At 47.7% G+C, this 26,036-nt stretch overlaps 1 protein-coding gene across 3 annotated transcripts in view; it reads left to right on the top strand.

Moving 5' to 3' along the window:
* The window catches only part of BCAS4 (breast carcinoma amplified sequence 4), a 105,166-nt gene that overhangs the window by 76,519 nt on the left and 2,611 nt on the right, over nucleotides 1–26,036 (top strand). The window contains exons 5-6 of one of the 3 annotated variants that reach the window (XM_089769680.1): nucleotides 14,406–14,501; nucleotides 15,382–25,904. The exons of 1 other annotated variant lie outside the window; for it this stretch is intronic. In XM_089769680.1, coding sequence (XP_089625806.1) covers nucleotides 14,406–14,468 — 63 coding nt within the window. In that variant the 3' untranslated portion in view covers nucleotides 14,469–14,501; nucleotides 15,382–25,904. Of the gene's footprint in view, nucleotides 1–14,405; nucleotides 14,502–15,381; nucleotides 25,909–26,036 lie in introns of those variants that run through there. One more of the 3 variants, XM_089769681.1, reaches the window with a different exon arrangement.

The raw sequence follows: 26,036 nt of genomic DNA, 5'->3' as shown, positions 1-26,036 counted from the left end.
CATACTGCCTCTGATACAGGAAGAGGGAAGCCAGCACTCACAGGGAGGTGGTTTAAAAGCTGGCTCCCCCCACCCACCAAGCACTGGCTACCCATGGAGTCACTCTTCCCTGCTGCTACCTGTCATGCAGAGCTCCACAGAGCTACCAACTCTTCCTTCCCTCCCCCCGTACACACTGCCTCTGTATCCGAGGCGATGGTATGCGGGAGCTGATTTCAGCAGAGCTGCCTCTCCCCTCCCCCAGAGGTAGTACTGTGGAGTGGGGGGAGGCAGGAGCAGGTGCTCACAGGGAGCCTTGCCTCTGATTTAGTAGCAGTGGGGGGAGGAGAGGGAGGCGAGCACTGGCTCCTGTTCTCTCTCCCCTCCTCCCCCCGCAACTAAACATGCATCCACTGAACATTTCCGTACATACACGTTTACACAAATGCATGCATTTTAATATCCCTAGTCTTCAGTGGGGGGGGGGGGAGGCTGAAGCAGAAGCATTCCACCCAGAAGCTCTGTAGTGCCACTATCCTATAGGGAGAATGTACCAGGCACAGTTGAGGAGCCAGCTATATAACAGTTTGTGACAGAGCAAAGTTGAGGAACAGTGTCTCTAGACAGACCCCTTTGTGCACTTCTTAAAGGAAACTTATTAACTGAATTCCTGGGCATACACTAGCAGTCTGTCTGAAAGATGGTAGGTCTCAAAGCTTTAGAAGGATGACAGACAAGACTCTCAGGATTCTAGATGTGGTATAGATTATTTTTTAAAAGGAAGTGTGAGGCATGTCCTAGGGCGGTTGCACAATCTTGATAGTAGCGTGTTTCTGATGTTGAAAATAATGTGGTATGTGAGTGTGACAGGAGGGAAAGATGAGAGAAAAATCAAATTATTTCAGGCATGGGAGAAGATCATGAAAATTCCTGATATCCAGAACTTGTCAGAGGCGAAGAGAGAGAGAGAGTGTGTGTGAGTGTGTGTGTGTGTGTGTGTGAGAGAGAGAGAGAGAATGGAAATCTGTATCTGTGGATATCCACACCTGTGGACATGGATATCTGCAAATTTGCAGGTTTTTAAATACAAAAATTGTAACCACACCCACACATGTAGATACTTGCAGATATAAAGGAGGTATCTGTGGATTTGCAGAGCTCTAGAAATCTGGACATCAGAAATATTCCCCTAAGTTTAAAAAAAAAAAAATCTGTGCTAAAGACCTGTTTAGATGTGTTGAGGATTCATACTATAAAGTCCTTGTTGCTTGATGAAGGCAATTAGACTGAATGTCTTGAGGTTCCCTCAAATTCTGGCCTGTAGTCAGCAACAAGGACTCTGTGGTATGAATGGCCATACTTCCTGACCAGCTGAGCCAGATGAGAGACACTTCAGAAATTTGAAAGTCAGGGTATTCCTGCTAGGACTTGGGGTTTCAGGCCTAAGGAGAGGGCCATTCTCCCTGCTAGGTGAAAGCATAGGTGACATGGGGGGGCGTATGTGGAGTTATAATCCCACCCCCCCCCGATTTTTGCCAGTGTTTGCTGGCCCTCACTAAGGATGTTAAATAGAGACTAACTGACTGATTGAATAGTCGATGCATTTCATATCGACTATTCAATTAGTCATTAGGATGATTCTACCTCTGAAGTGTAGCAACAGCCCTACAGCTTCAAAGGCGAAAGCGCTGCATGGAGTCAGGGATCAGCTGTGGACTCCAGCTGATCCTGAACACTGCGTGCAGCCTGACACCGGGCTCCCCACAGCGTTTCAAAGTGGCAGCACTGCATGGAGCCCAGAGTGAGAGGGGGAGTCCCCAGTTGATCCCAGGTTTCACACGATGCTGCCACTTTGAAACTCCAGGAGCAGCCTGACGCGGGGCTCCTCGCAGCGTTTCAAAGCAGCAGCGCCGCACAGAGCCTGGGGTTGGCAGGGGAGTCTCCAGCGAATCCTAGGCTCCACGCAGCACTGCTGCTTTGAAATGCAGCGAGGAGCCTGATGCCGTGCCTCCCCCATGAGCAGGGACTGCTCTGGCTCACCAGTTAACCGTAACCATTCACATCCCTAACAGCAACCAGAACCGGCAGCTTCAGGGGAAGGTGCAGACAGCCCTAGAGTGGATAATGGCAAAATCTCTGCCCAGAAGGAAATTGTATTCTTAATCCCTGCCAGTGATTGGTTGATTTTATTCCTTAGCTTTCTAGGAACTGGAAACCTAACTCATACTGGATACCTCTGACAGTTACCGAAAATCACAATCAGTATAAACAGAAAAGAGCTCTCAGAAAGAATAGTAGCTAAACAGAACAGAGACATGGATGTTAAATGCTTCACCACTAAGCACCACTCGCCATCTCTCCCTCTCCAAAAGCTACCTCGGAAAGATGAGCCTTGCAGCATGCACCATGGTCAATACACTCAGGTTATTTCATACCAAGATGGGTAGCAGGTTCTCACAAAGAGCACTCTGTCATCACTGCCTCTTTTAAATGGAGAGCAATCATCCAGCTTGAACCCTTCTGCTGACCAGAACTGAGGCAATAAGACATGGAGACAAATACACCTTTTCAAATGAGCAGATTCTAAGTCATTTAGGGCTTTCCTAGGTCAATACCAATGCTTTCAATCCTACTCAAAACTAATAGCTAGCCAGTACAGCCCTTGCACTGGTGTCATGTATTCCCTGCAAAATACATTGCTCAAGGATTTATCACCTCTATAATTTTATCCCTTTTGCTGTAAATGTTCTCATAATAACCATATAATTTTTCCAATTGAATGTTTTCCCAAGATGGGGATGGGTAGGGGCAAGGAAAGTGAGTGAGTGTTTGCATAGGCATAGATGCACTAGGTTTAGCACTTTAAACTGGTGGGGATTATTTTTTAACTGCAGAAAACTTTGAGTTTTTAAGAAAAAAAATGACCATTTTGATTCAGAATGGCAACTTAGTGCCTTCTGGGAATTGTAGTTCCCATGATGTATCATTGTTAGGGACTCCAGGTATGATGCACACTTTCCTCTCTTTTTGTCTAGCTTTAAAATTGTATTTTATTGTGGGACAAGGACTTTTGAGTTGAGGCACAAAATACTGAGACTGGTTAGGCTCACAGAGAACCTGCTTTGCAGGAATCCACATCTGAAGTGATGATTGATTCGTTCAGAGAATTAAAAAAGTTTTGGTGACTGCCAGACTTTGGACTGAGTTTCACTTGGGTACCAAGAAAAACCATTTCCAATGGGAAGAGTTTATGTGGTTAATTTTCATTCCATCTATGAAATATGTTCTTTGTCCCTCTTTGCTTGGGGCCGACCTGTTTTTTCAGCCTTTGGGAGTAGTTCACCATCATGACACTGATAAACAGTCATACTGCAAGTTATTTACAAAAACAACTAGTTTGGAATTAGACAGAAAGTCCTTATAACAACAGTAAATTCAGATCCATGGTCTCTGTTTGGGGGATGGAGTGGGCTATTAGGTGGAAGGAAAATAACTTTTCTCCTCCATACAAATACAGTACTGCATGGCATTTTTCTATTGCACCCAACATAAATGTGATGTTGCTATGTGGTAAGTAACACAGGCTGTCTTAAGTTTGGTATATTCAGTGTGGCTTTGGAACATGCATGCACTCATCCCCACTCCTCATTTGATGAAAAGTAAAATCTCAGGGATTATGGATTAAGCTACCATGAGGGGATAGTTTCCTGAGTAGAACACATAACGTGAATGGGCCTTAACAAAGATGCTAATTACCTTCACCATTACAAAGATAGCTTCCCCACTTATCACCCTTGATTAGCCATTCATTGACTCATAAATAGTTATTCCTTTCCTTCCTCCCTCCCTCTCACCCCACCTTCAGTACTAAATCTGAATTGTCAGTTTAATAATGTTCACTTTTTTCCATTGTATTCCTTTGGTATATATGGTCATGCCAATTTTCTTCCAGAATATGATCTGAGGAAGTGGGTCTGGCCCACGAAAGCTCATCACCTATTAAACCATCTTGTTAGTCTTTAAAGTGCTACATAGTTTTCCCTTGTGACTGAGTTACACTCTTTTAGTGCTGAGTTGCAGGTTTTTTTAAAAGAGTAATCTTACTGTATTCACATCTGTGGGTCTCACGTTGCTCACACATTTTCCTTTATCAGCCGTTAGCTTTCCAAGACATATTTGGGGTACATTTCAAAGTTCTTTTTCAGTCATGGGAAGATTTTTTTTTTTTAAATCCCTGTGCACAATAAATGTTTTATGTGCACTGAGGCATGTGCAAATGTGTGCCAGTAGGAGAGACAGACTAGCTTTGAGTGTTCTGCTAATCAGGTGTGTGATATTTGAATCTCTCCTGAGCGGCCACACGAGCGCACAGTTTACAGGAAACACTGGTACATTTCTCAAGTAGAGGCCCCAGTGCTTCAAAGAGAAAGCCACAGAGCTCCTCTCCTTAGATAAGTTGGTCTCCTCATCAGGTTTAACTTACTGAAGTCTCTAAAGCTGCTTGCTACCAGAGGTTTTAATCCTTCAGGCATGATTCTACATGTCATTCCTTTGAATGCTGCACACGCTTCCCTTTTTAATAGGTCATCTAAAATTCTAATATTTTGTTTCAAAACACACATCGGCTACGTCTAGACTGGCATGATTTTCTGGAAATGCTTTTAACAGAAAAGTTTTCCATTAAAAGCATTTTCGGAAAAGAGCGTCTAGATTGGCACGGACGCTTTTCCGCAAAAGCATTTTTTGCGGAAAAGCGTCCGTGCCAATCTAGACGTGCTTTTCCGCAAAAAAGCCCCGATCGCCATTTTCGCGATCAGGACTTTTTTGCGGAAAACAAATCTGGCCCTTTTGCGCAAAAGGACTTTTGCCTGAATGGGAGCAGCATAGTATTTCCACAAGAAGCACTGATTTCTTACAATAGGAAGTCAGTGCTTTTGCGGAAATTCAAGCGGCCAGTGTAGACAGCTGGCAAGTTTTTCCAGAAAAGCAGCTGATTTTCCAGAAAAACTGGCCAGTCTAGACACAGCCATCTTGTTTTATCAGAGCCCATGTTACTGCTACAGAATGCTGAGTTCCCTTTAACTTTTTCATCCTTCACTGTTTATGGAATTTTTCATCTGAAAGGTATAAGTTAATAAATAGTTCCTTAAATTGGGAGCAAAGTGAAGCGTGGATCCCACTTCAGATGGTTCTAGTAGTTTCTCTGCTTCTCAGGAACTCCACAGCACCTCTGTCTCTTTCTGTTCTTTAAGTGTATCACACATGATGACTAGACTCAGAATGAACACTTCTGGAGTCTGCATACATATGCTGTGCCCTTAGTACTTACTGTCATGCTGAATATTGTCTGAAGGCTTTTAATGCATCTAAATAATGCTGCTAGCATTCCTAGACAAACATCACTGATCTGGTAAACCACCTGCTTGCCTTGTAGCACTTTGCATGGCCCTACATTTTCAGTTTTGAGGTTTGGTGGGGAGGATTTTGTTTTGTTTAAGTGCTCTGAGTGCTGGGGAAAGGTGTCAGAGTGGCCCTGGAGGCTGAAATCATCTCAGCACTTCTCATGCAAGTCAGGCAGAAATCGTACAGACTACTGTTCTACCCCATGCTTTGTCCAAGGAAGCACTAATAGAAGTGACAGGGAGTTATTTATACAGTGCTATATGTGTGCATAGAACTGCAGAGACCAATAACGTGACATGTCCTTGCCTTGAGGACTTTACAGTCTAGATGAAACAAACAGAGTACATTCTTCTGGCTGGCCTGGTCTTTGGCTAGTTGCTGATACAGGGCCAGTGTCACTTGGAGTATCTTTTGTGGCATGGATGGCATACTGCTGGGAACTAGACTGAAGGCACCTATTTTGAAAGATATCAAACAACCATGATATAGCAACATCCTCTGCGCCTTACTAATCTGCACCAGATGTGAACCAAATGATTTAGGGCAAAAGGCTCTGTATCCTGTTACTTGAACCGTTTCCTTTTTGATTTATCCTGTAGTTTTGGATATTCAGATTCTCCCAGATTTTTTTCTTGGCATGGAGCTGTTGCTTTTTCTTTGAGTTTTACTGTAGCTTGACCTCAGAAGAGCCATTTCATCCCTTTCATACATGACATGCATAGAATAGATTCCTCATTCTGGTATCTCAGTTAACCCCATGTCTATTTGTGCAGTTGTCCAACTATTTTTTCCTGTGAACTGCTCCTCCTTAAGTACTGGCCTCTGCTAGTTATCTTTGTCTCACCAGCTGCCCCAGAAGATTCAGAACAGACCGAAGCAAACATTTTTAGCATCATCTAAGAATTAGAGGAAGTTTTGATTAAAGTTAATTGCAGGTAGATTTAAAACAGACAGTGTCTCTTTGACAATTATTCGCAGAAGGATTACACATGTTCATTATATCAGGTCATAGGAAATACACAGTAATAGCGTTAGGAGGGGATAGGATAACTTTATGTAATTATAGCTGAGAAAGGAAAAGATAGGTATACTGATCTTACGCTTCCGGGCACCAGTTTGTCACTGCAGGAGTTAGCATTGAATTCTTCTTTCATCCTAGTGTACAGCATTGTACAGCTAACTTGCTGTATCATAGATTAATAATCTTCATTTGAAGTATTTAGTACTGGCCACCATCAGATCTTGATACTGAACTAAGCTGGCCAATGATCTGATCTGGTATGGCCAATCGCTGTTCAGGTCCATCGTCAGTTTTATTACTATGGCTTATTTTTATGGTAAATTGACTTGTCACTTGTGCTTAAGGTTCACCACTGTCATTCATGGTAGCAGTGCTGCTTTTAAGATGTTTTAAATGATTTATCAACCACAGGCAATGATTTCTCTGGAGTGAAGGGCAGATCATTTTAGGGATGTTAAATATCGGTTAACTGAATAGTCGAGTAACCTCATGACTTCTTATCTGTTAGTTGACTATTCTACAGTCCCTGGGGGTGGGGCTGGCAGCAGTGCAGGGTGCCAGGCGGGATCTAATCCGCAAGAGGAGCCAGTTTAAAAACCAGCTCCTCTCGTGGACTGCCTACTTGTCGCCCTCTGCTGTCACCTCTGATGGAGGCAACAGTGCAGGGTGGCAGCAGCTCCTGTCTGGCGGAGGGGTCTGAGTTCTGGACCCAGCGCAAACCGGAACTAAGCCAGGCTGCGTGCCTACCTGGCTCCTAATACACTTTAAATGCAGCGCCACAGTGGGTGTAAGTCCCGGACCCAGCGTGAGCCAGAACTAAGCCAGGCTGCTGGCCAACCTGCTAAAAAATGTACTGGTTGGGGGAGGAGGAGGCGGGAAAAGCATGCAGTCTGTAGCATTAACCAATAAGCTTTTGATTATAGGTTAATCAACTACACTATTACGTGCCTAGATCATTTTACTTTGAAAAGCAAGTGTGTTTTCTCCCTTTATTTCTGTCTATCTACTTTCTCTGTAAAACCACCAAAACTCTCAATTTTCCCATTAGACTGCATTTTTCTACTGTTTTCACGTGGTTCTGCATTGTTACTGCATCTTGCCACATATAACTGTTTCAAGGGCTACTTCATTTGCTGGTTTAGGATCCGCCTGGCCTTATTCAGCACCAGGGCTGTGATCACTGTCTGCTTTTTGTGGTCACCAATTATTTTTTTCTTTACTATTTTAATTTTTTGCAACTTTTTGTTGCATGTTAAAGGTCCCTACTAAGGATGTTAAGGACTAGTCAGCTATCCGATAAGCAAATGCTTATCAGATCGTCGAGTTGACTAGTCGATTCCTCCCCCCCCCCCCCCCCCCCCCCCCCCCCCCCCGCTGCTTCTCTCAGATAGAGGCAGCAAAGGGAAGGGAAGAGGGAAAGACCCCATACCGAACTCCGTGCAGCGCTGCTGCTTTGAAACACTGCCTCAGAGTTTCAAAGGGACAGCGCGGCACAGGTAAGCCTGGGATCAGTTGTGCGGTGCTGCCCCTTTGAAATGCCACCATGGTATTTCAAAGTGGCAGCACCCTGTGGAGCCCGGGGTCTGCTGGGGACTCCGCAGCTGATCACGGGTTTTGGGGAAATGCCACATGGAACCTGGGATCAGCTGGGGAGTCCCTAGCTGACCCTCGGTTCCAGCATGGCATTTCAAACTGCGCAGAGCCTTGGATCATCTGCAGAGTCCCCAGCTGACCCCGAGTTCTGGGGAAATCCCCTGTGGAACCCAGTGTCAACTGTGGAGTCCCCTGCTGGCCCTAGGCTCCGCATGGCATTTCAAAGTGGTAGTGCAGCATGGAGCTGGGAGTCAGCAGGGGACTCTGAGTCATCCTCTCCCCTCCCCCCCGACCCCAGGCTCCATGCAGGCACCTTTGCTTTGAAATGCACAAGAACCCCCACTGGGGACTCTTGTACATTTCAAAGCTTGCACACCTGTGTGCAGCCCAGAGTCAGTGAGACTTCCGGGTGGCCCCAGCAGGGGCTCTTGTACATTTCAAAGGAGGGATGCAGAAGTCCCTATTGACTAGTCGACTACTCGACTAGTAAATTACTGGATACCCTCCTTCCCTCTGAAATCCACACACATGCAGGCACTCTAATACATGATCATTAATGTGAGTGGCTTACTGTCCAGGCCTATTCCTCTAACCACCTTCCTTCAGCCAGTGTAAATTAGTGGCTGAGGGGGGCTGTTCACTGAGAGTGTGCTGTCACTTATCCCAGATTGCAAACCAACGGAGTGTCAGCAGAACTGCCCCAGCTCATCTCATCTGCTGTGATGAAGAGGGAAGAGAGGCATCTTAGGAAGCTAGTACTTGGACCACAGGGCTTTATAAATCACTAGCAACTTATTGAATTGCTCCAAGAAGTAGACCACCAAAATATCCCAAGGACTTACGTCCCATAACTTATACTTCTCTATCCCTTTCCCTCTGTTACTTGCTCTCCTACACCCTCCCTCACTTTTATTCGGTTGGGCCAGAAAGTGGGGGTGAAGTTCCCAGTGGGAGCTAGGGATGAAACAGCAAAAAGACAGTTACCTGTTCCATAACTGGTGTTCTTCGAGATGTTGTTGTTCATGACCATTCAACATAGGTGTGTGTGTGCCTGCCACATGCACCAGTGCCAGAAGTTTTTCCCTAGGCAGTGCCTGTAGGAGCTGTGGTCCCCAGGACCCCCTGGAGTGGTGCATGTGTGCCGCATGATATACGGTGCCCTCCAGTCCCTCCCTCCTCAGTTCCTTCTTGCTGGAACTCCAACAGAGGGGAGGAGGTTGAATGGACATGAGCAACATCTCAAAGAACATGTTACGGAACTGTCTTTTCTTCGAGTGCTTACTCATGTCCATTCCACATAGGTGACTGTAGGCAGTGTCTGCGGAGGAGAGTAGAAGTTCTGAGGACACAGACTGCAGTACAGCCCTGGCAAATGCAGCATCCCTGGTTTGCTGCATGATGGCATAACGAGATGTGAATGTATGCACCAATGACCACATTGCCATTTGGCAAATGTCCTGGATCAGGATATGTCACAAGGTAAGCGAGTGAGGAAGCCTGAGCCTTGGTGGAGTGGGCCCTAATTAGCTCCAGCAGCTGGTCCCCTGCCAGCTCATAACTCAGGATAGAAAACTGGTAGAAAAATGTCTGGATCATGTGGAAGGTGGAAACCCCTGAGAGGAGCGGGAGGGGGGTGGAGAGGCTGGATGTGGTCACAGCTGGGCCTTATCCTTGAGGAACCGGGTATATGGCAATTCTGTTGTCAGTGCTCCAATACTAGAATCATAGAATACTAGGACTGGAAAGGACCTCAAGAGGTCATCGAGTCCAGTCCCGTGCCCCCATGGCAGGACAAAATACTGTCTAGACTATCCGATAGACATTTATCTAACCTACTCTTAAATATCTCTAGAGATGAAGATTCCACAACCTCCCTGGGCAATTTATTCCAGTGTCTGACTACCCTGACAGTTAGGAACTTTTTCCTGATGTCCAACTTAAACCTCCCTTGCTGCAGTTTAAGCCCATTGCTTCTTGTTCTATCCTCAGAGGCCAAGATGAACAAGTTTTCTCCCTCCTCCTTATGACACCCTTTTAGATACCCGAAAACTGCTATCATGTCCCCTCTCAATCTTCTCTTTTCTAAACTAAACAAACCCAATTCCTTCAGTCTTCCCTCATAGGTCATGTTCTCTAGACCTTTAATCATTCTCGTTGCTCTTCTCTGGACCCTCTCCAGTTTCTCCACATCTTTCTTGAAATGCGGTGCCCAGAACTGGACACAATACTCCAATTGAGGCCTACTCAGTGCAGAGTAGAGCGGAAGAATGACTTCTCGTGTCTTTCTCACAACACACTGTTAATGCATCCCAGAATCATATTTACTTTCTTTGCAACAGCATCACACTGCTGACTCATATTCAACTTGTGGTCCACTATAACCCCTAGATCCCTTTCTGCCATATTCTTTCCCAGACAGTTGCTTTCCATTCTGTATGTGTGAAACTGATTGTTCCTTCCTAAGTGAAGCACTTTGCATTTGTCTTTATTAAACTTCATCCTGTTTACTTCAGACCATTTCTCCAATATGTCCAGGTCATTTTGAATTATGACCCTATCCTCCAGATTAGTTGTAACCCCTCCCAGCTTGGTATCATCTGCAAACTTGATAAGCGTACTTTCTATACCAATATCTAAAATCGTTGCTGAAGGTATTGAAGAGACCCTTGCGGAACCCCACTTGTTATGCCTTTGCAGCAGGATTGTGAACCATTAATAACTACTCTCTGAGTACAGTTATCCAGCCAGTTATGCACCCACCTTATAGTAGCCCCATCTAAGTTGTATTTACCTAGTTTATTGATAAGAATATCATGCGAGACCGTATCAAACGCCTTACTAAAGTCTAGGTATACCACATCCACCACTTCTCCCTTATCCACAAGACTCGTTATCCTATTAAAGAAAGCTATCAGATTGGTTTGACATGATTTGTTTTTTACAAATCCATGCTGGCTGTTCCCTATCACCTTGCCACCTTCCAAGTGTTTACAGATGATTTCCTTAATTACTTGCTCCATTATCTTCCCTGGCACAGAAGTTAAACTAACTGGTCTGTAGTTTCCTGAGTTGTTATTTCCCTTTTTATAAATGAGCACTATATTTGCCCTTTTCCAGTCTCCTGGAATCTCTCGTCTCCCATGATTTTCCAAAGATGATAGCTAAAGGCTCAGATACCTCCTCTATCAGCTCCTTGAGTATTCTAGGATGCATTTCATTAGGCCCTGGTGACTTGCAGGGATCTAACTTTTCTCGGTGATTTTTGTCTTTCTTTATTTTACCTTCTAAAACTACCCCCTTCCCACTAGCATTCACTATGTTAGGCATTCCTACAGACTTCTCAGTGAAGACTGAAACAAAGAAGTCATTGAACATATCTGCCGTTTTCAAGTTTCCTGTTACTGTTTCTCCCTCCTCACTGACCAGTAGGCCTACCCTCTCCTTGGTCTTCCTCTTGCTTCTAATGTATTTATAAAAAGTCGTCTTGTTTCCCTTTATTCCTGTAGCTAGTTTGAGTTCATTCTGTGCCTTTGCCTTTCTAATCTTGCCCCTGCATTCCTTTGCTGTTTGCCTATATTCATCCTTTGTAATTTGTTCTACTTTCCATTTTTTATATGACTCCTTTTTTATTTTTAGATCATGCAAGATCTCGTGGTTAAGCCAAGGCGGTCTTTTGCTGTATTTTCTATCTTTCCAACACATCGGAATAGCTTTCTTTTGGGCCCTTAACAATATCCCTTTGAAAAACTGCCAACTCTCCTCTGTTGTTTTTCCCCTCAGTCTTGATTCCCATGGGACCTTGCCTATCAGCTCTCTGAGCTTACCAAAATCCGCCTTCCCGAAATCCATTGTCTCTATTTTGCTGTTCTCCCTTCTACCCTTCCTTAGAATTGTGAACGCTATGATTTCATGATCACTTTCATCCAAGCTGCCTTCCACTTTCAAATTCTCAACCAGTTCCTCTCTATTTGTTAGGATCAAATCTAGAACAGCTCCCCCCCCTTCCTCCAGTAGCTTTTTCAACCTTCCGAAATAAAAAGTTGTCTCCAATGCAGTCCAAGAACTTATTGGATAGTCTGTGCCCTGCAGTGTTATTTTCCCAACATATATCTGGATAATTGAAGTCCCCCATCACCACCAAATCCTAGGCTTTGGATGATTTTGTTAGTTTGAAAAAAGCCTCATCCACTTCTTCCGCCTGGGTAGGTGGCCTGTAGTAGACTCCTAGCATGACATCACCTTTGTTTTTAATCCCTTTTAGCCTAACCCAGAGACTCTCAACACTTCCATCTCCTATGTCCATCTCCACCTCACTCCAAGTGTGTTAATTTTTAATGTATAAGGCAACACCTCCCTGTCTATCCTTCCTGAGCAAGCTGTACCCTTCCATACAAACATTCCAATCGTGTATTATCCCACCAAGTTTCTGTGATGTCAACAATGTCATAATTGTACTTATTTATTAGCACTTCCAGTTCTTCCTGCTTATTTCCCATACTTCTTGCATTTGTATATAGACATCTAAGATCTTGATTTGACCTTGCCTCCCAGTTTGCCCTGACACTCCTTTCTCTCTGCCATTGTAGACCATGCTTCCTCCTATTTCCAACCCATCTCCCAGGTCTCCATGTTCTCCACTTACCTGTGGGCTTTGCTCACCTGTCCCTGGCGAACCTAGTTTAAAGCCCTCCTCAATAGGTTAGCAATTCTGTATCCAACCAAATAGGGTCTTCCCCCTCCTCGAAAGGTGCTGCTTAGCAGTCCTTTCTGGAATAGCATCCCATAGTCGAGGAAGCCAAAGCCCTCCTGGTGACACCATCTTCGCAGCCAGGCATTCATCTCCAGGATGCACCTGTGTCTGCCCGGGCCCCTACCTTCGACAGGAAGGATCGAAGAGAATCTAGCCAAAGTGATGGCAATCAGGAAGGCTATCTTGAGAGAACAGTAACAAGGGACACATGGCCAATGGCTCAAACAGAGGTCCTGTGAGCCACACCAAGACCACGTTCAGGTCCCACTGTGGGAGAGGGTCTCTGGCCTGAGGATAGAGCCATTCCAGGCCTCTCAAGAATCGGCAGGTGATATTGAGACTATTGAACAGCCTTGCAAGGGTGAATGAAATGCAGAGGTGACCACCACGTGAACTCTAATGGTGGCCAGAGCAAGGCCTTGCCGCTTCAAGTGGAGCAGGTAGTCCAGGATTTCCTGAAGGGAAGCCTTGGCTGGGACAACCTGCCATTGCTGCGCCCATCCTGAGAAATGAGTCCATTTGGCAGCATAAGCAGACCATGTTGAGAGCTTTCAACTCTCGAGGAGAACCTTCTGAATATCCCCTGCACACACCAACTCCTGGGGGCTCAACCATGGATGAACTACTCGCTTGGTCCAGGGAGAGCAAGTCCAGTCTCACTGACAGCCACCTGGGTGCCCGGGACACCAGGCTCATTAGCACCTTGAACCAATGCTGGTGAGGCCAGACCAGTGCAACCAGGATCACTGTTGCATTGTCCCTCTTGATCTTTTGCAGAACTTTGCCGATAAGGGGGAATGGAGGGGAAGGCGTAGAGGAGACACCCTCTCCCCTCCCAACTCCTGGTACAGGAACCAGAAAGGAGTTCTGCTTGAGACTGAACCAGGAGCAGAACTGGGTGCATTTTTTGTTGTCTCTCATTGCAAAGAGGGATGCAGTCACCTTGGGATGGAGAGCCCACTCGTGGTGAGAGGAGAAAACTCTGCTGAGATGATCACATTCCGAACCCTTCTAGCGCAATGCTGTGAAGGATGCAAAACTCCCAGAGCTTCACAGCTTACATTCAGAGCTCTGGGAAGCAGGCCCCTCCTTGCCTGTTATGTAGTACATGGTGGCAGTCTTGTCTATGAGGCTGCGCACAACCCTGCCTGTGAGGTGAGGGAGAAACACCCCACATGCGTTCTTGATCACCCTGAGCTCTTATGTGCAGCAATCTCTCTTCAATGGATCACATGCTCTGACTTTGAAGGGCCCCATGTGGGCCACCCAACTGCAATCCAAAATGTTGGCTACTAGCTCTCTTGAGTGTAGTTGAGGATGGTATGAGATGTCTGACATGACCTGGTCCAGGCTTGTCCACGAGGCCAGAGCCAACAGCACTTGGGGCAGGACCCTTACCACCCTTTCCCAAGAGTGTCTTACTGGTACATATACTGAGGCCAGCCACAATTGGAGCGGCCTCATTCTGAGCCTGGCCAGGGGCACTATGTACATGCAAGTGGCCATAAGCCCCAAGATCTGCAGACACACTTGTGCTGTGGTCATGAGGGCGTCTGCGAGCTGCTGAATGAGGGCTGACAGGATCTCAAATCTCTCTTGAAGGAGCGATGCTCTGGCCATGGTTGAGTCGGTACCAACAGGGACTCTCTCATTTATCAGCAGGCTGAACTGGCAGCACATGTCCAGGAAGGGACGCACGTCATGCTGGACCTTCTGTCTTGACGGGCCCTTGATGAGCCAGTCATCCAGATAGAGGTACACCTGGTACACTTTGATGCCTTAGGTATGCTGCAACCACCTACATGCTGAAAACTCTGGGGGCCATAGATAGGCCAAAGGGCAGGACAGCAAATTGGCTGTGGTTTATTCCCACTACAGATTTCAGGAAGCGCTTGTGACTTTTGAACACTGCAATATGGAAGTACATATCCTTGAGGTTTGAGGGCAGCATACCAGTCCCCGGGGTCCAGGTCAGGAACAATGATAGCCAGGGAGACCATGCAGAACTTGAGGCAGACCAAATATTTATCGCGGTCCTGTAAGTCCAACATAGGCCATAAGCTCCCTTTTACCTTGGGATTTAAAAGATTGTGGGAGTAGAAACCTTTGTTCTCAGACTCCAGCAGTACCCTCCACTGCTCCCACCTGGAGCAACTGGGATAGCTCCTGCTCAAGAAGATGCTTGTGAGAAGGGTCCCTGAAGAGGGATGGGTGGGAGGGAAGTGTGGAGGAGAGCTGGAGGGTATAGCCATGCTGGTTGGTGGCTAGGCCGCAGCAGTCCAATATAATGTCCCTCCAAGCCAGGAGGAAGGGACGGAGCATGAAAGAAAACAGGCAGGCAGGATCTTGGGAGTCCGATATGTCATTCCTGGGTGCACCATCAAAATGAACGCTTGCCTTGGGGTTTTGCCTGGCTGTCTGATTGCTGGCTAGACGAAGGACGGGGGCCTGATCTCTGGTTGGGGAGCTTAGCCCATTCACACCCGATCTCCTGCAGGAATACTAGCCCTTGGTTGGGAGGATTGGGGCTTAAATGATTGCTCTCTGACCCAAGGACGTGGAGGCCCAGGGTTTTCAAGGTCATACAGGAGTCCTTTAGCCTGTGCAACTTAGTGTCTGTCTGTTCTGCGAACAGGGCACCTGTGTCAAAGGGGATGTCCTGTTTGGAGTTCTGCACCTCCCGGGAGAGGCCCGACAGGAGAAGCCAGGCCATATGTCTCCGAGATGGCAGGAAGCCATAGAGTGAGCTGCCAAGTCTGCAGCATCAGACGCCACCTGCAAGAACGCCAGCGCCATGGAGAATCCCTCTTCTATCAGGGCTTTATATTCCTTGCGGGAGGCTTTGGGCAAGGTCGTCTCAAATTTGGCCAGCGTTTGCCAGGTTCTCTCATACTTGGTGAACAAAGCCTGATGGTTTGCCACTCTTAGCTGAAAGTTGGCCAAAGAACAATTTTTTCTACCGAAGAAGTCCAAACATTTTGAGTCTTTCTTTTTGAAGGTGGGGGCTAGCTGGCCTTGGCGTCCCCTGTGGTTGACCGACTCCATCGCAAGGGAGTTGGGTGGCGGGTGGGTGTAGGGGTGCTCAAATGTTCCCCCTCCAGGACAAAGTACTTCCACTCAGCCCTCTTGGCTACAGGCAGGATGGAGGAGGGGGGTCTGCCAGAGTGTCTGGGCAATCTTGGTGACTGCCTCATGCAAGGACATGGGTACCCTGCCAGGTCTTGCTTGCCTAAGGACTCCAAATGAGTCCAAGGTATCTCACACCTTTTCAATCTGGAGGCCCAAATGGTTAGCCACTCTCCTCAGGAGGTCTGGGTGGACTCTCAGATCCTCTTTGGGCACTCCCAGGGGAGAAGCTACAATTGACTCATCTGGAGTCATGGATCGGGAGCAATGACTCCTCCAGCGCCAGGAGTCTACCACCAATGAAGACCTTAGAGACCAGGAACAATCAGAGCATCTGCAAGAGCTACAGCACCCTGAAGAACCGCTCCTGGAGTCCAGGGAATGGTGCTGGAGAGGATCCATGGTGCTGGGATATGCCTCTGCAGCCGGAATGGCTTGGTGTCAGTATCTATGGTGCGGTGAACGGTGCCAGTGCCATGGAGAGTAGTCCGCATTGTCAACATGGCAAGTAGGGAGAATCACTATCTCTTCAACACTGTTGGTGCTGGGAGACGCATGCCTGCACAGGTCTGTGTACCAACTCCGGCAACACAGGAGATCGCATGATCGCTGGTCTCTCCTACTCAGATCTATGAAGATGTCAAAGCACTCTCCTCTCCTTCAGTGTCTGAGAATATGATTGGTTTTTGCCAGGTGATTGTGGGCTGAATGGCAGTTTACCTCTGTACTGGGGCCCTGCCAGCATCAAGGGAGGTACCGGCATGGCACTTATCTCCTGCATGGCCTCCAGTGTGGAGGGGAGACGAATCACCAACACTGATGAAGGTGACCCAGACGTGGGACTTCTCCAGTTTGTCCACTGGCTGGTCATTCTTCTTCCCCTTTTCCTTATGAAGGGACTTGTCTCTGCCCAGCTTCCTAACAGGCTTAGCTGGGGCTGTGGGCAATGACTGACACTTAAATAAAAGGGTTACTTACTCTGTAACTGCTGTTCTTTGAGATGTGTTGCTCATGTCCATTCCAATTAGGTGTGTGCATGCCACATGCAGAGATTTTGGAGATTTTTTTCCCTGAGCAGTATCTGTTGGGCCCGCCAGGGAGCCCCCTGGAGTGGCACTGCTATATCGGCACATATATACCCTGCTGGCCCGCCACCCCAGTTCCTACTTGACCGAATAGTCCGACAAAGAGCAGGTGGGTGGGATTTGGAATGGACATGAGGAACACATCTCGAAGAACAAGTTATGAGGTAAGTAATGTTTTTTTCTTTGAGTGCTTGCTCATGTCCATTCCAATTAGGTGACTCCCTAGCAGTATCCTAGAAGGTGAGGTTGGAGCCTATCAGCACCTACTTTACAATGGACTCCAGAATAGCATTCCCCACAGTCATCTCACCCCTAGCCTGATCGTGTAGTGCTCAGAGAACGTGTGTATGGAGGACCATGTAGCTGCTCTACAGCTGTTAAGAATAGGCACCTGCATGACAAATGCCATGGACAGCGCCTGCGCCCTCGTAGAATGAACCGTCAGAAGTGGTGCGGGCCTACTCGCATGGTTGTAGCCCTCAATACAGGAGGTGATCCAGGAGGGTAGGCATTGGGCTGATATTGGTAAACCCTTCATCCTCTTGGGTATTGAAATAAAAAGTGGGGATTTACAGAACTCCCTTGTCCTTTCTATATAAGAAGGCTAGAGCCCTTCTAACATTCAGGGAACATAGGACTTGCTCCTGAGGTGTGGAATCAGGTTTCGGGAAGAAAACCGGTAGATACATGTCTTGAGACATGTGAAAATGTGAGACTACCTTAGGGAGGAAAGCTGGATGGGGACATGGTCTAACTTTGTCCTTAAAGAAAACCATGTATGGGGCTTCCTGAAGTGAGGGGCCCTAATTTCTGAGACCCTTCTAGCTGAGGTAATCGTAATCAGGAACGCCACCTTCCACACTAGGTGCTTCAGAGAGTAGGTGGCTAATGGTTCAAAGGAGGCCCTCATAAGGCCTGATAGGACTAGATTGAGGTTCTGGGGTGGGGGGTACCAGAGGGCACATGTAAGGGAACCTGTCCACCCCATTCAGGAAGCGTTTTACCATCGTATTGGCGAACACAGACCTCTATCCCTCCCCTCTGTGAAAGCTGCAATGCAGCTAAATTAACCTTTAGGGAAGATGTAGTAAGACCCTAGTCCTAGTGTCTGAAGTGCAGGAGATAATCCAAAATAAAAGAGATTGGGGCCCACATTGGGTCTATCCCTGTCTTTTCTGCCCACAAGGCAAAACATTTCCATTTGGCCTCATCGGTTGTCCTTGGTGAAGGTTTTCTGCTTTTCAAAAGCACCTTCCAACACTACCTCTGAGAAAAGTTGCTCCAACCCCATTCACCACACAGGTTCCATGCCACTAGATGGAGGGCCAAGAGGTTTGGGTGGCATAGCCTCCCCTCTCTCAAGTCCTGGATGATCAGGTCTGGAAGTAACAGCAGTACCACCAGGTCTTCCAGAGTGGTAAACCAGTGTTGTTGAGGCCATGCTGGTGCCACCGTAATGACCATAGCCCCAACCCACCTGCTCCTGAGTGGGACCTCATGAATGGGGAGAATGCATACAATAGCTCCCAAGGCCACTGAATGTGCAGCGCATCCCCCTGAAGCCCCTGACCCATGAATGAGCAGTAGCTCTGGCACCGGGCATTCCCTTGAGTAGCAGACAGGTCCAGATGGGGCTAACCCCACTTCTGGAAGATTTATTCTATAATATCCAGTCTGATGGATCACTCATGGGTCTGAAAGGAGCTGCTGAGCCTGTCTGCCAGGATATTGCTGGTTCCAGGGAGGTAAGTCCGCCTTGAGGGCTTTCCTGCAGAGGGGAGAGGAATGAGCTCCACCCTGTTTGTTGATAATATACATGGTCTTCATGTTGTCTGTCGACACTGACACCACTCTGTTCTCCAGTTGGGGAAGAAAGGTCTGGCCTGCCAACCTGAGCTCTTTGACATTTATGTGCAGGGAACTCTCCCTGGGGGACCACATATCTTGTGTCCTGAGGGGTCCCTAGGTGTGCACCCCCTCCCCGTATCTAATATGTCCATAAACAGCTACACTGATGGTCTTTGTCTGGCAAATGGGACCCCGGTGCAGACGGTCCTTTCCTGTCACCACCAGTCCAGCGAGTAGAGCAGAGTCTCTGGCAGTGTGACTACCGCATCTAGTGGTGCATGTGCTGGATTGTGAATGCTCAACAACCACCTTTGTAAGGGTCAGTGCTTCAGTCTGGTACGTTAGGAACAAGCTGCCATGGGGCCCAGCAGTTTCATGCATATCCTTACTGTTGTCAAAGGGGACCTCTGGAGGTCTGCAATCATGGACCGCCATCTTGACAGAGTTCAGTCATGCACCCACAAATTGTATCACCTGTGTGGAGCCCTAGGTTGGAGAACAGTCTCCTGGCCCGGGTTATGTGCTCTACAATTTATTCCCAGGGCTGATCCTTTTATAAACCAGTTGTCCAGGTATAGAAAGACCTGAACTCTGTGTCTCCTCAGGAAGGCCACTACCACAACCATGCACTTAAGTAAAAACCCTCACAGCTGTGGGAGAGGCTGAGCATCAGGTCTGCAAACTAGAAAAGATCCTGACCACTAAACTTCTGTGGGTGGGGAGCACTGATATGTGGAAATATGCGTCCTTCAAACTGAGGGCAGCATACTAGTCTCCTTTCTGTAGGGAGGGGATGATAGATGCTAGGGTGACCATTCTGAATTTTGCATTTTTTACAAACGAATTTAATACCCTAAGGTCTAAAATGGGGCATAGACCTCCTTTGGGATAAGGAAGTATCAGGCATAAAACCCCCTGCCAATGAATTCTTGTGGGACAGGTTCAACTGCCTCTAGCTGCAAAAGCACAGACACTTCCTGCCTCAGCAGGAGCTTGTGAGAGTGGTCCCTGAAGAGGGATCGGGAAAGAGGGTGGCAAGAATGGAAGGAAAGGAAAGGGATGACAACTTCCGACAAGTGGGTTCTAGACCTAGCATGGAAGGGTTATCTGGGAGCAGGCCCTGGTAAAAAAGGGAAACAACCAAAAGGGGGCAACAGTGTGGAGACTGTAACACTGTCCTTAAGTGTACCCTCAAAATGAGGACGTGGGCTGCTGGTTGGAAGGCGGTGGACCCTTTATCCGAGCTGATGTTGAACGCCTGTGCCTGCTCCTATTATAGTCATTCTGGCCCTTGTTACGGCCCCTCCTCCTGCCTGTCAGGACCAAATCCCTGCTGGAATGGCCTTGTGGATGTTCTGGGGATAAGTGACCTCCTTTGTTGGGCCAGAGCATGAATCCTCAAAGACTTTAGGGTAGCCCTGGAGTCCTTGAAGCTGTGCATCCGAAGAGAGGCCTGGCCCGTCAAAGGGAAGGTCCTGCAGGGTGTATTGGACCTTGGGAGGGATGCCAGATACTTGCAGCCACGCGTTCCTCCTCATTACTATGCCTGTGGCGATTGTCTGGGCTGCTGAGTCCACAGTGTCCAATGCTGTCTGCAGCGCCATCCGTGCCACTGTCCTGCCTTCCTCTACAATGGCTCCATACTCCTGCCCTGAATCTTGGGGGAGACGGTCCTTAAACTTATCCATGGACGTCCAGGTATTGTAGGATCACCTCTTGACTGGTGATGGGGAGCTGTAGACCCCCCCGCAGCAGGGTCTCTCCCCAGCAGGTCTAGCTTTTTGGGCTCCTTAGACTTGGGCATGGGCCCTGGGGACCCTGCCTCTCTTTCTGTCCCACAGCCTGCACCAACAAAGAGCCCAGGGAAGCATGCATAAAGAGGTCTTCATGCTACATGTGGGGAACAAAATAATGCCTCTCCACCCCTTTTTGTGTTGGGGAAATAGAGGTGGGGGTCTGTCACAAGGTCTTGGACACCTTATCCACCTTTTTGTTAAGTGACAGTGCCACCCTGCCCAGGGTGGCTACTGTGAGGCTGTCCATTATCAGGTTGGACTCCTCTTAGACCTTCTCTGCCTGGACTCCCAGGTTGGCTGCCAACCTCCTGAGCAGATCTTGATGTGCCCTGGCATCTATTGACAGGAGCGGTGGGGCAAAACCCCGGGGGACCTTATTTGGTGAGGAAGACAACTCCCTGACCCCCAGCTGCTCCCACCACCAATTCTGCCCCATGTCGGGGTTACTGCAGGAGGGGCCTCCTGACCTGACCCCACTGTTGCCGATGAAGGTCTAGGGCCCTCCCCTTCAATGGGGGGAGGGGAGTAGTTTCACTGCCACCTTGAAGTGGGGGCCCTATGGAGAGGAGTTGCCGAAGGAACACTCTCCTGGTGAGACACCAACCTCGACCCCAAAGGAGGTTGGCCCACTGTGTCCAGAATGGCCACCAAGGCTGCAGCTGCCGAGGTGGCCAAGTTTAGCTATCTGATGGACTTCGGTGCCAGGGCCTGTGACTAGAACCAGAGCGGTGCCGAGATCTGGATCTATACAATGACCTGCCCGAGCGCACTGACTCCACTTCTGAATCTGAGGAATAGTCCAACGCTGACCACAGCAGAGGCAAGGACCTATGCTCTCTTTGGTGCTAGACCATAACTGGGGGGTTTCTCCCCCACCTACCGGGCCTGATGCTGGCGGGGGCATCATCTGTGTTGGGGAAGGAAGCAGCAGTTCTGGAGGCAATAAAGTGCGGCTGAAGCTCTATAAGGTGGCACCGGTGCTCCAGACTTGGGGGGGACTCATATGCCGCCGGTGCTGGAGGAACCTGTGGTGGTGGCATCCTTGGTGCCATTGAAGAGTGCACTGGTGTCGGTCCCCTTGCAAGACCCGGTGCCGGTACCGAAACCAGTGCCGGTTCAGGTGGTGTTGGGCCCACCTGTATGGCCAGCACATCCTGCAGTGCCTCGGGCCATGCCAGGGTCGGAGCCTGGGGCACAGGCAGTACCAAGGTCTCTGCAGGTGGGCAGGTTAACTCAATGAGCTCTTTCACCACATCAAATGTCTCTGCAGTCGATGGTTGCCAAAGGTCTTCAGCTATCACCTCTGGCACCGGACTCCATCTGTGAAGGACTCCACCTTCTCCTTGGCGGTACCGGGATCTCCCGGTGCGCCTTCAATGTCAAGTGCTCCTCCTTAGGGCGCACCTTATGGCCATGCCTTTCCAGAGAACTACCCCTGAGGTTGGTCTCTCTCCTCAGTGCCAGGGACTGCAACTGGTGCCTTGAGGACTTCGAAGAGGTGGCCGTCTGTCTCTGGTGCCGGTGGCTGCAAAGTGGACTCCATGAGGATAAGTGTGTCTCACACTTTGTCCTCGGCTTGAAACTCTTGCAAATGCTGCAATTGTCTGTGGAATGGGCATCTCCCAGACACTTTAAGCGAGAGTCATGTGGGTCGCCGCAGAGCATAGGACTTCAAGCACTTCACACATGACTTGAACCCCTACGGTCCCAGCATCCCCTCCCCAGGTGGTGACAGGCTAAAAGGGAGAAACTCCCTTATCCCAATGACTATTTACAAAGCTGACTACTATCACTCAAAAAGTAATGTGCTACGGGTAAGGACTACCAGTGTAGTCAGAGCTCCAGCTACCATTACGGGTGGTAAGAAGGAACTGAGGGGGTGGAGGGCCAGCCGGGGTATATATGAGCCAATATAGCAGCGCCATTCCTGGGGGCTCCCTGGCTGGCCCAACAGATACTGCTAAAGGAAAAAGCTCCAGGATCCGTGCACAGGGCACACGCAGACCTAATTGGAATGGACATGAGCAAGCACTTGACCACCACTTCGGCGCTTTTCAAAAATTTATCCTTGTTCAATTTTGTCTTCTTGAGCTGATCAGACAGAGTAAATCTATTTAAGAAACCAGACAAAATTTTAGAAAAGTAGTGAGTAAATACCATTGCCAGGAGCTCAGATGACTATAACACCCTCTTCGACTGTGAGATATTTGGAGCAGGGGCTGCACTTTCCCCAGTACTATGGACTCAACCTACCTGTGGCCTTTAGGTGTAATTGCAGTACAAATGTTGTGCTGTCATTTACATCAGTGGTTCCCAACCTTTTTTATGCCAAGGACTGGCAAACCCATTCACAATTTTTTGGCTGACCAGTATTTTATTTGAATATTAATTATGCAAATTTTACCTGTCTGCCTAGCCCTAACCCAGCCCCTTGCTCCCTAGTGCCTAACACCCGTTGACCCCCACCCCTGTGCACCCCATGTCCTTTAACCTCTGACCCCTACAGCCCATGCCAACACCCTCTTGACCCCGTGATCCCACTACACTCACACAACACCCCTTTGCTCCCCCACCCCCCGCACTCCCTAGAGTGAGGCTGCCTCCCTAGGAAGCATGGCTGTTACGAGTGGCCATGGGCAGTGTGTGCACTCCCTCCTCCTTTGTGCCCCTTTTCTCTCCCAAGTGCATCAGAGGGAGGAGGGAGATTCTTTCTGCCTCCCCCATCCCCCGCCTCCTGCCACTGCCTCAGCCACCACGCTGCCAGAGCTGAGCTGCCGTGAACAGCTGGCTTAAGCTCTGTAGGAAACCACCCTGGCCCAACAGCCAGTTGTCCGCAGACTGACACTGGTCTGCAGGCAAGCAGTTGGGAACCACTGATTTATGTTACTCACCAAGCCTCTGTCTTGCCCCCTCCCCACTTGTTCCAGCCCCTTCCGTCACTCACTTTCCTGCCCCATCCCTCACTTATTAGGTTGGGGTGTGGGAAGTGGGTGAGGATTCTGGCTGGTGGTGGGGCCCGGGACAAGGCAAACCTGTTTGAGAAACACTGCTCTAGCTGATTTTTTCCCCACAGATTAAGTCTAAATGCATCTTGCCTCCCAGCCCTTTGCCTTTCTGGTTCTGATTACCTCACGCCTTCCCTTACCCCTAGCCTTTGATCCAGGCACCTCCCTTGACCCACACTGAATCTTCATACTACTGCATCAGCCATAACTCTGCACAGAAAAGAAAGCTGGCATTTAGAAATCTCCAAACCTGTTCAAGTCCTCACATTTCTAGTACTTAGTGCTGCAGCTTGCCATGTGACATCCACCACCCTCACTTTTCTTCTGGCCTATCCAACCTGCAGCTACTAAGGTGATATTCCCTGCCTATTCTTCTAACTCCATTCTTACCTGCCTTTTTCCTTTGTCTCCCTATATTCTACTGAATCAAATTCAGGCTTCATCATCATCACTGCCAGGGCCCCCTCCCTCATACACTTAATTTCTCCAATGTTCTTGGCCAAAAAAGAAAATTCTCACAAAGTGTCAATCCTCAGTGGTTATGCAAAACACTGTTTTACAAAGGCTCATTTTATCTACTTCATAAGCTCTAAGAGTTGAACCTGCACTGCTGGGATGCTAAATTTTGTGCGTCTGAGTTTAGACCTCACAGATAATTCCATCTGGCATCTCCTGACAGGGGGAATACACACTGGTTGGAAAACCACATTCAGAATAGTTATCAATGATCACAGTGAAGCTGGAAGAACAGATTGAGTGGGAACCTACAGGGATCTGTCCTGAGTCTAGTTCTAATTCAGTATCAAATTATTTTGATAATGGCATAGACTTAAAAGCCTGCGGATGACACCAAGCTGAAGGGAGTTGCAAACACTTTGGAGGACAGGATTAGAATTCAAAATGATCTTAAACTAGAAAAATTGTCTAAAAATTGATATGATGTAATTCAGTAAGGACGAATGCAAAGTACTACACTTAGGAAGGAACAATCAATTACAAGCGTCCCCTAAGTTGCAACACAATCAGTTCTGGGGAAGTGCCGCAAGTCGAGGGCATTGTAACTCGAACCTGCATTTACAATAGGCGCCATGCGCCATTGTAAATGCGGGACGAGGACGTAAGTTGGGGTTTTTGGGCCCTATCCACACTTACAAAAATGGTTGTCAGTGGGGAGAGGGTGCGCAACTCGGGCTGTTGTAAGGCAGGGGTTTCCTGTACACAAACAGAAAAATGGGAAATGACTTCCTAGAAAAGAGCACTGCAAAAAGTATGCAAAGGGGGGTTAGAATGGCTCATACAATAAATGTGTCAATGTAATATTGCTGGGGGGAAGAAAGCTTTTAAATCAGCTTGCTGTGTGTACCAGCTTCCACCACAAAGGCAGCAGTGTGGGGCAGCAGGAACTACTCAGAAGCCAGCTCCCCACATACCCAAGAACGTTAACCGATGAATTCAGGTTAATCAGTTTAACCATTTACCCCATTACTTGAATTAGGGATGTGAAAGTGTGTATGTAAAAGATTTGTATGAACAGGAGTCTGATAAATTGTTCTCCTTATCTCCTAAGGACTGGACAAGTAGTAATGATCTTAAATTGCAGGAAGGTAGATTTATGTTACAATTGAGTTTTTCCTAGTGTCTATGGATAGTTAAGCACTGAAACAAATGACCATCATTGGAGGTTTTGAAGAACAGGTTAGACAAACAACTCTCAGCGAAGGCCTAGAACAGTGACACTTATCTGCTGCAGTTGGTTAATAAAATAGTAAAGGCATCCTGATTGGTTAGTAACTTAAGTTTGCTAAATAATTAAATTGGTGTTTTAATATTATGTGCTGTAAACAGCTGCAGGAGACTCATTAAAGAGGCAATGAACTTTGTCTACAACTAAATGTTGCCTCAATGCAGGGGACTGGACTAGATGACTTATCAAGGTTCCTTCTGATCCTATTTCTGAGTGATTCTAAATATGCAGCATCAAAAAAATAGCAGGCTTTTAGTTGCAAGGAAAACATCTTAACATGCAAGTAATAGTTTTGGAGGTAGGGCAAAGTGTTCTAGATTGAAGTAGGATTAGAGAGTGCAACCCCCATGAATGAATACAGTTGAACCTCTCAGGTCTGGCAACAACTGTTATCCAGCAGGACCATGGGGCTACGTATACACTACACGTTTTGCAGCAGAAAATATGCTGAGGGACTCATTAGCATAAGCCATGATCTCATTAGCATATTTTCTGCCATTTCTTTTTGTGCAAAAAGAAGTAGTGTAGCCACTTCTGTTTTGTGCAAGATCCTTATGCGCCTCCCGGGGTTTTTGTACAAAACAGAAATGACTACACTGCTTCTTTTTGTGCAAAAAGAAATTGCAGAAAATATGCTAATGAGATCTCAACTTATGCTAATGAGTCCCTTATTAGCATATTTTCTG

The sequence above is a fragment of the Pelodiscus sinensis genome, chromosome 17, assembly GCF_052426305.1.
Source record: "Pelodiscus sinensis isolate ZL-2025 chromosome 17, ASM5242630v1, whole genome shotgun sequence".
NCBI lineage: Eukaryota > Metazoa > Chordata > Testudines > Trionychidae > Pelodiscus > Pelodiscus sinensis.
This window is presented reverse-complemented; position numbering and strand designations above follow the sequence as displayed.